Source organism: Podarcis filfolensis (genome assembly GCF_964270895.1).
Source record: "Podarcis filfolensis genome assembly, chromosome: 3".
NCBI classification, from domain to species: Eukaryota; Metazoa; Chordata; class Lepidosauria; order Squamata; family Lacertidae; genus Podarcis; species Podarcis filfolensis.
Genome location: NC_139606.1, coordinates 54,593,777 through 54,603,476, shown reverse-complemented (window position 1 = coordinate 54,603,476; position 9,700 = coordinate 54,593,777). Strand labels below are relative to the sequence as shown.

Sequence of the window (9,700 nt, the reverse complement as noted above, 5' to 3'; positions counted from 1 at the left end):
CCAGAGGAAAAAGGGGGCGAGGCAGCAGATGGAACTCTTAATTTTGCCCAGTTGGCTACACACATCTCTCCATCCCCCATCTAAGTAAGAATGAAACATCATCAGAGCTGAAGGACTCATTCCAGCCAGGCAAAAGCACAGGAAAAGGACAGAGAGAAAGGTAGGTGGCTTGGGGAGTAGGTGGTGGCCTGGGGAAAGTCGTGAGAACCAGATGGGGAAGTCAGTATAACAAGCAGAGATCCTTACAGCTATTCCAGTTCATCTTTCCTGCCCCCCCTTTTTTAAAGAAACCCTTGAGACAAAGTCACAAAAAACATTTTTTAACACAAAGCTGCCACAAGGAGCCTGTGAACAATGCATTCGAAATATCTAAGCATCTGCGAGTAAACTAGCAAAAAATATTTCCATATGCAACTTGCAGAGCCCATTTTTAATGAGATGGCAGACCCGAAGCAAACTACTACTGCTAGGCTTAGGTTGTGCTACTATAATATCCACAGTACTTGGTGGGGCTTACTGCACAGTGGGCAGTATATGTACTGATTCTTCAGAAGATGCTATTATGAAACTAGAGGTGAGTTTGAAAAATTACTTCTAGAAACCTACTGGCTGCCTAATCTCAACTATGCTGTTTTTGTATTAGCAATTTATGGTGGAGAAGAGGTGCATATTTAGGGCCATGGCAGAGACTCAGCTCTGCGTTCTAGTCCTGGTGTTTTCCCTTGTCCTAATCTGGGGCTAAAGAATGGACCATTTACAGGCAGTTAAATCCATGAAACAGAAGAGCCCGCTATTTCTCAGTGGCAATTGACTAGCATCACTTCTCATCACAATACCATGCACCATCCCTCATTTTTTCAAAACTTATTTTGCCCAGAACAAGTACAGATTTATCCACACAGTTAAAACTGTTCAAAGCAGGGGGTTCTGCAGCATAGGATATGACCCGAGGAAATTAGCTTTTAAATTTAATTAGCTCCCACTTCTGTGTAACATGTCAGAACTAGTTAACACAACTACCAACAGGAAAACAACCCCAGACGCCGTGCTTTGTTTTGTTAGGACACTGTCCTACCTTGTCTAGAAATCAGTGCAGTGACCAGTTCTTCTCACTGACAGCCCCCAGCCCACACAGGACAAAACGGATTAAAGTTTAAGTTATTTTTATTAAATTAAAAATGTATGTACACATTGCACAATGTTAGAGTGGAGCACCAATATTGCAGCTGCAGAGAATCGACTGCCTGAAGACTCTACCGCAAAGGCAGCAACGAACAGCTTTCACTCCTTAGCCAAGAGCAAATTTTGTTTTGCTCTAAATCTAATCCAGTGCTTTAAACATTATGGCAGTGAGTTTCCGCTGGTCCTTAAGGTTACAGAAGAGCTGTCATTGCAGTCTGATTTACCGGTTTTAGGCAGTATCTGGGTGTCGAATAGCCCTCATCTGTCAATAAACTGGTTTGGGGCTTCTGATAGCCAGTATTGTAGTCAAGTGTGGGCAAGGCTTTCATTTTTGGCTTGTCATAATCCTTCTGACTTTGCGGTGTTTGATAATCTTCACTCCCCATTTCAGTCTGGCACAAGGCAGCGAAAGTGCCTGTGGAAAGGGAACATTTATGCGCAGCAGAAGCAGTAGGAATGTTATAGCAGCTCTCTGAAGGAAAAGCGTTTTCTCTTCCTACGTGTCGCTCTATAATAGGAGTGGCGTATTCAGGCTCGTGGTTGGTCAAAGGCAGTGCATAATCGTGCCGATTTGCTCTCTGTGGGCAGTGGTAATGGTTCCCGGTCTCGGCGCTACCTTTTTTCTCATTCTCTGTGTCCATGGGTCTGAAAGTGGATCCCTTTCGGGTTACTGTCCCAGTTCCTATCATGAGAGGCTGTTGATAATCTAGATGGGAAACAGAAAGAATCACATCAGAATCTCATATCACACCAAATACTGGATGCCACCTTCATTTGCGCTGAGCAAACTGCTATATTATTTGCCTTCTCCCAGAAAGAAATTGTTATTGTGCCTACAGGAGACAGCTATTTTTTTCTGTTATCCCTGAGTCATCTGACCAAGTCACATTATTTCCCAACTGCAGCAAAGAAAATTCAAGCAAGTACTTTGAATCGAATGTCGGTGGACTGTCAAGGCAATTAATTAACTTGAATAAGCTAAAATTAAGCACATTTCCAGGATGCTTCAAATATGTATTTTAAGTTCAAGACAAGAACAAATAGGAAGCATACCGGCTCATGTTTTATGTTTGTGTCAATGGGCATTTTTAATTCCTTATTTGCAATGGCCTATGGCAACGAGCAATAAATATTTATAAGGATCGTAAGATTTTCCTTGGAGTACTCCTGCCTCCATGCACAAATTTTATTAGAGACCATTTGGTTTCCCCCTGCCTTCTCGCCACAAGATCAAACCATCCTTCTCACTCTGACAAACCCAGCCTTCAGTCTATCAAAGGTCAAAAACAGATTCCTACATTAGATCCTTAGTAGAGGAATAGCTATTGATTATACAAGCTGCATGAGCCATGTGCAAAAGAAAGAAAAAAAATGTGCACTATAATGTTAGAGTTACTAAGCAAGAAAACATGAACACAATTGTCAAATTTATTCACCATCCTATCTAAAAGAATGGTACCACAAGTTACAGCTAAATTCCGAAAAGCTACTAGTCATGATAGCTATGTTCTGCCCCCACTGTTAGAGGCAGTATGCCTCTGAATAACCATTGCTAGGAATAATAGATAGTCAGGCAAAATCCTCATGTCCAGCTTGCAGGCTTTGCAAAGGCATCTGATTCGCCACTGTGAGAATGGGATGCTGGGCTAGAGGGGCCTGACTGAGAAATCTCTTCTTAACATCTTTGATATTGCACATGGGTAACCTGACAAGGAAGAATGTTGGAATGCCAAAGCCATTACTCTACAGGTATCTGGAAGAAGAATGCCAACAGTTTCATGTGAACACACTGGCAGGGCAATAATAGAAATATGATAAATAAATTAAAAAATGGTACAAGTTCTATTCTGCCAATCAAAGAACAGCCAAGTTCTTCTTATGGATGGGCAAACTAAGCCTGTTCTTTACGTTTCTTACGTGCTACATAGGGATTGTTTTCAGAAGACAGTGAAGTTACCTGCCATCTCTCTTGTGACGAGATCTAGCTTTTGTGGCGTATCCTTTTCATTATTATAACTGATGGTGAATTCAGTAGACTGATGTCTGACAAAGGGTTGCTTGATTTGTTTCCAGAAACCTAGAAGTTCAAGTCCTAATAATGTTAAAAATCTCAAATGTGATCCAATATAAAACATTGCATGCACAAAAAAAATTAAAACTGTCAGTTTGATTCAGAGTGTGTGTTGGAAAGGGTGACATGTTAAAAGAAGCTTGCATTAGCAGAGATCAGTCTATCTATACAGACCACATAGGGCTAAATCCTGACAACTAGCTTCCCTTCCATCCTGCAGTTGCTTGTGTTCTTCACAAGTCACCCTTGAGAGTTGGAATGAAGGGAGATATTGGGGGTGAGAGCTGCAGTGCGTGTGCGTGTGTCCGTGCGTGAAAAAATCAGCAGAAGCTCATCTAGTATGGTCACACAAGGGACTCTCAGATCCCAGCAATTTATCATCTGGACGTTCTCTTGGAGTCATGAACACACTTAATTTTAAATCAGCTGCTTTGCTGATCATTTTTGAATCTCCCTCGCCAACAACCCATCTCAATAGCAGTGCACTGTTGAATTTCAAAGCAAAGCTAAATTTGGACTTGCTGAGCATCTCATGGAAGCAGGCCCGCAAGGGAGAAGGGAACAAGAGTGTGGTATATATATAAAAAACCCTGATCTAAATCTTTTAATGAAAATGGTTCCACAAAACCCCTTTTCTATTAAGTTATCCCCTGGTAGAGATTGACATGGATAATGGATGCGTGATCCAAGCCATCCAGATTAAGCCACAGCGATTCCAAGGATCAGGAAATACTAAGCACAGGAAACTGTCACTGGCTGCTGTCAATGACTGCTCCACTTCCACCCATCCATTACATATATTAAAAGTTCTTGTGCTATTTGTGTGTAAGATCTTTAAGGGGAATTAGTCTCACTACACACAAAGATATTGTTACAACTACATAAACATTTCCCTTTCTCATTATTGTCAGACGATGAACAAAACCACGATTTTTACCACCCACCTGGTTTTCCAGTGTCGTATGAGCCATAAGCACCTCCTTTCTTTCCTCTCCTATAATGAAGAACAGCAACAATAGCACTTGGCTTCAGTCAGTTCCATTGAGCCAGTGACTGTCAACTCCTATTGACTGTCTAGGCTAGATTTTCAGGCACTGATCTTCCCCAACTTTGCTACTAGAGGCACCGGGTGTCCCTTGGAGAAGGAGACCTGGGTCTTTATGCTGAACCCTGGATCTACCGCCTCTTTTGAAAACTTAAGAAAATGCTTACAGGTAGCTAGGCACAATGCAAAGCAGAATACTGGTGAAACCCATCCACTCACCATCCTGATTTGCTGAATGAGTTGGGCAAGGAGGTGGGGGGGGGGAGGCAGACAGGTAAACAGATAGATATTATACTGGATAAGGCTTCTTTCAGTTTCCATATATACTTAAGTAGAAATTCCTGCCAGATAGGGCAGAGAGACCAACCCACATAAAACAGAATGATGGCAAGAGCCAGAGTAAATTCATTTCCCTTTGAAAATCAGACTAAATTTGTATAATGTAAATATGCATTAACATAGGCATATTTATTTCATGAACTTGTGTTCCAAATCTTTCTAATTACTCAGTAATGCCCCTGACAGATGCCATCGGAATCTACATACTGTGCCTAAAATAACTAGCGAATCATTTTTTTCTGGTGGCCAACTACAAAGACCAAACATACTACAATTTCATCCTTAAGTAAGGATGTTTAGAAATGCAGGCTTAAATGGATTGCAGATTGTATTTAAGCACTTAAAGCAATGAACTACTGATCCAAAAACACCCTAATAGTGGACTGCTTTTCTTTGGGGTGCGACTACAAGACAGTCTTGTAGTTCTTCCTTGTTTTATATTTATAAAATGGTGGGAATGGACTTTGCAACTGGTTACTCGAAAGAGTGACAGAGAGAAAGAGAGAGAAAGGAAGTACACTGCCCATGAGCCTTTTGCATAGGTCATCTCTTTCCCAATCAGAAAAGCCCTCAGGTGAGGAATGAATCATTGTGGAAATCTTTCTGCTGTTTTTCATGGAACTTCCTATTTTAGCTCGCTTGTCTATAAAAGGCTAGAAGACTCCTTCTGTGAAGAGAGCCACCCTTTCCCAATCCCTGCAATTCATGGGGACATCAGCTGGGAGAAGGAGCTCATTGGATGAGCAGGAGCACAATGAGGAGCTGGCGAGGGGACTTGAGGAAGCCCAGGCGACAGAATTTGAAATGCTGGTGATTAAGCTTGGGACTTCGTATTAATAATGCAAATGCAGTTATAGGTTTTGGTCATAGCATTTTTCCTCTTCTGCTGTAAAAGCACTGAAGGGAATCATCAGGTGTAGTCCTGTTAGCAGGTAAATCTGCCAGTTACTCTTTAACCTACTAAACAGCTAAGGAAAAGGCAGTTATGTGTCCAAAAACCACCACAGGAATTTTTATGCTTTTCAATTCTGAAGAGGGAAAAGTGAGAGTTACATACTTTCGTACGACAGCATAGATACCAATTCCAGATATCAGGAACAGCAAAAGCACCACTACTACTGGAACGATTATGGTAGTAAGATTCAGTCCTTAAAAAGAAATGAAGATAAAAAGTTACAATATACTGAAAACCCAGCTGAAGAACTAGCTTGAGGGCTGGACTACATATCACATAGTACTGGTATATAGAGGGGAGTATGTAGAACCCAGGAAACAGTGGGACTTAGTTCACATTATTGAATCCTGGCCTAACAAGCAAGGATATGCATGACCTCCTTGCACCCTTTGCTCCCATTTCACTCCTCCCTTCACATGATCGGGGGGGGGGGGGGAGGTAGCTGCTGTTAACCATGGCTTCTTGTTACGTACAAGCCAGGAATTATGCACAATGGATTCCAAACAAGCCAAGTTTTGAAAGTCATTAACCACAGTTTCTAGCCTGCATGCAGCAGGAAGCCATGGTTAACTGAGACCTTCTTCTTGGTTTCTTTCCCCATTTGCACAAGGGAAAGAGTGCAGCAAGAGGAATGAGGTTGCATCTGGGTGCAGAAGGCTTGCCCATATCCAGGCTTAACTTATGATTTGATTATGTGTTCCACTTTGTTGAATATCACTCCGTGTGCTCAGAGCTGCACCCACGTTAGATTGGTATTAAGCATTGGATACCTCTCAAGTTATACGATCAAGCCTTGTATATATCCAGAACACAAGACACTCTTTCTGGTCATTTGGCCCTCATAAAGTAAAAACCATGTAGCAAAGACAGGAATGTGCTCTGCCAACCTCACCTCAATGAATTACATTTTGTTCACAGGCATTTGAAAACTGGGATTCAAAAAGGTGGTTTAGAAATAGGTTCACATTATCACTTCTGAAAAGTTGTCAGAGTCTGTGGTAGGAGTTGTGCTAAGACCTTCACCCTCCATTAAGGTTATGAAAGGTGTTTCCTACCTAAGCTGCCTTCTTCTGAGGGTATGGGCTCTGTGATGGTTCTGTCTTCTTTTCTAACCGAGACACCTGTGGTTTGACTTGGTCTCTGCCAGAGAGGATGCGTAAGGGAGCTGTTAACTGCAAGGCAAAAGGTGGAACTAAGTGAACCTCAAAACATTTGAAGGGCATGCAGATACTGCTGCCAATCAAACCTCTCTTTTCCCCCCGAATGGTAAAACGGCTTACCTTGGTTTATGCGACAACCAATAAGTTCCACCTTCAGAGCTATTCTTTTGTTCCAGCTCTGTGGAATAATTCTCACGTAACGGGCTACTATGGGGGGAATGAAATTATTCCGGACTATGTCTCCATGATTAGAGTTGGCTTTGAATACCTGCCGTTTGAAAGGAAAATGAACCACATTATTTGGTTTAAAGCCAATGAACAACAACTTCTCCCCTTAAAATCACAAAGGATAAAAATCAACAGCAGCCTGTGCTGATCCGCTGGGGGATGGCGGGGAAAGACCTCAACCCTCCAGAGTTTAAAGCTCTTCCTCCAATATGTAGGCAGTCCTAAACTGGAGCAGTACAGCAGTAAAAAGAGGGTTTGTGACCAGCTGAGCAGCTACTTGCGCAACCAGGCTCAACTCCAAACAGTCCAAGGCCAGCAAGGAGTAGTTAACTCTTCCTCCTCCTTCAGATTGTGGCAGAGTTTGAGGCTGGATGCACAGCAAGCTGCGGAGTCAGCACTATACCACTTTAATTCAACCAGTAGAGCCAGTCTCAGCCTGAACAACTGAAGGGAAGGCTTTAGCCCTGTACAATTCTAGCACAATTCTCTCTCTCTCTCTCTCTTTCTCTCTCCCGCCCCTTTACTGGTGCCTGTTTCCTCTCCTCAACACACCATTAATCAATGCCACTCTTTTACTGTTTCTAAAACTGTATTCCTGCAACAAGTCCTCCTCCCACTTCACAAACAGTGGAATGGGCGTGTGCAAAATAATATCCTTTTCCCCTGCACACTGTCCCTCAAAGTGTGCAGGTACCCCATGCCCTGTCTGTTGTGAGTGATCCTGCTTCACAGCCCTGCTGGTTGGCATGGGCCCATCCACTTTGCTAGTAACGGGAAGTATTGGAAACTTCAGTGTTGTGGGGTTGGAAGAGCAGCACATTTCTCATTTTAGATTTAAAAAGTGACCACCACCAAAGAATGGTATCCAGCTGGTAATCCCCCGTGAACAGAAGACCCTTTGATCTAGCAGAGCCTTCTGTCGGCAGAACAAGGATCAAGGTGATCTTTGGCAAATGCCTCCTCACCCCTGCAGTCTCCCCATTCCCCTAAGATCAACTTCTGGGGGTTAGGGGAAGTTTTGGAACTGTGTGGGGGTGGGGACACACGGGGGGGGGGGGATATGCAAGGGAAGGAGAAACTGCCAAAGAAGCCAGAGCGATGGGGAGATGGCCGTTTTATTTTTCTCAAAGCGTTCTTGAGATTTTCTTCTGACAGGACAGTACTAATCAGCACTGCCAGTGGAAAGCAAAATAAACATACTACTTCTTTTAAATTAATACAATTAAAAAGCCCTCTCTTTTTATACTTTTTTGTATAAGGTTTCACAGAAGGCCTAATATTAATTACAATCATATGTTGATAGCCCATACTTTTTTTCAACTATGTGGAATACAGCGCTTTTGAAGTATCTTTGCAGCAGATTCCCATGTTGTGCAATGCAGCTAACTCAGTAATAAAAAAAAATCCAAAACAAGTATATGATGCTGGGAGATAATAAGTTCTCCAGATTTGATCTCTAACTTGCCCTTTGTATTTAGGGGCAAAAAAGTAAGTTTCTCTCACTAAGCTGCAAGCAAACTCAGACTTTATCAGAGAGTTTGCTTGCAGAGTGTTTGCTTTATCTCCTACTGATAAAGGCTGAGCTTCTCCAATTCCTATTGTAGGTCAAATGAGCAGGAGTCCATGCCTCTTCTAGACTGATTCATGGAGCTGAAAAAGGGCATAAGAATGTAGATGTGCACTTGAAAACACATCCCACATTTAAAGTGCATCTCCCCTGTAAAGAATCATGGGAACTGTAGTTTAACCTTGACAGAGCTACAATTCCCAGCACCCTTAAACTACAGTTCCTGGAATTCTTTGTGGGGGCAGATGTGCTTTAAATGTTTGTCGTGCACCATCACAGAGCAAACCTTGGAAGTAATTCCCACTGCTTTCAATGGCCCTTAGTTTATTGTAAGGTGTGCTCAGGATTGCAGCCTTAATATTCTGCATATATCCCTGCCACACCTTATCAGATCCTTGTGCAATTACAACCTTGTGCTAGAAACCAGAAAAGTCCTGCTTTCAAGACAAGGGGAGAAGGGGAAATAAAATGGAAGATTTCTAACACTTAAAAGTTATAAACATAGATTGAAAAAAGCTGCTCCACCACAAGCAGTAGTTTCACAGAAAATACTTCTCAAATAATGTTAAAGTATATGCAAAATCAGCTCACAATACAAGCAGCTCTTCCCCGCCCCCACACCGTAGGTTGTGAGAGAAGATTTTAAAAATACAGATTGTTATCTACAGGAGGGCAAATAACAGTCTAAGATTTGAGGGGCAAGTAGCTGCTGCATCACATATAGGTCTCCCTGAAAACAATCCGATCTGCTTCCCCCACAGTGAAATTTGAAGACGGAAGAAGGCTCTGTCCGTGGGGTGGGTGGATGTATGTATATGCAAAAGCATATTTTACTGTACCTATAAAGAAAGAAAATGGCAAAGAGGGCACTTTAGTACACTGTCCTGCTTCTTCTCATAGCCCAAATAATATTTTTTCCTGCCAAACTGCTCATCCAGCTTCCTCTAGTGAAGAGGAATCTCTAGCTTCCTTACAAATGTTTTCAAATGAAATCATTTCTCCATGGCGAAACTAGACTGGAGTCTTCCTAATGTAAGGGACAGGGCAAATTACCCAAGCCGCAACTAATCCTAGACAGCGCCCCGTGTGTAATGAGGGTGCTGAAAACCCACTGGAGTAAACAAGATTTGAGTATAACAATCCAATAGTTCCA

At 42.3% G+C, this 9,700-nt stretch overlaps 1 protein-coding gene across 4 annotated transcripts in view; it reads right to left on the bottom strand.

Annotated features, from left to right (window-relative positions):
• Positions 1–1,146: 1,146 nt before the first annotated feature.
• Positions 1,147–9,700, bottom strand: part of DCBLD1 (discoidin, CUB and LCCL domain containing 1) — a 30,575-nt gene continuing 22,021 nt past the window's right edge. For 2 of the 4 annotated variants that reach the window (XM_083608554.1, XM_083608555.1), the window contains exons 10-15: positions 6,873–7,020; positions 6,648–6,764; positions 5,695–5,785; positions 4,198–4,247; positions 3,140–3,274; positions 1,147–1,888 (exon numbers count right to left, since the gene is read on the bottom strand). In XM_083608554.1, coding sequence (XP_083464680.1) covers positions 1,374–1,888; positions 3,140–3,274; positions 4,198–4,247; positions 5,695–5,785; positions 6,648–6,764; positions 6,873–7,020 — 1,056 coding nt within the window. In that variant the 3' untranslated portion in view covers positions 1,147–1,373. The remainder of the gene's footprint in view (positions 1,889–3,139; positions 3,275–4,197; positions 4,248–5,694; positions 5,786–6,647; positions 6,765–6,872; positions 7,021–9,700) is intronic. The other 2 variants (XM_083608556.1, XM_083608557.1) reach the window with 2 other exon arrangements.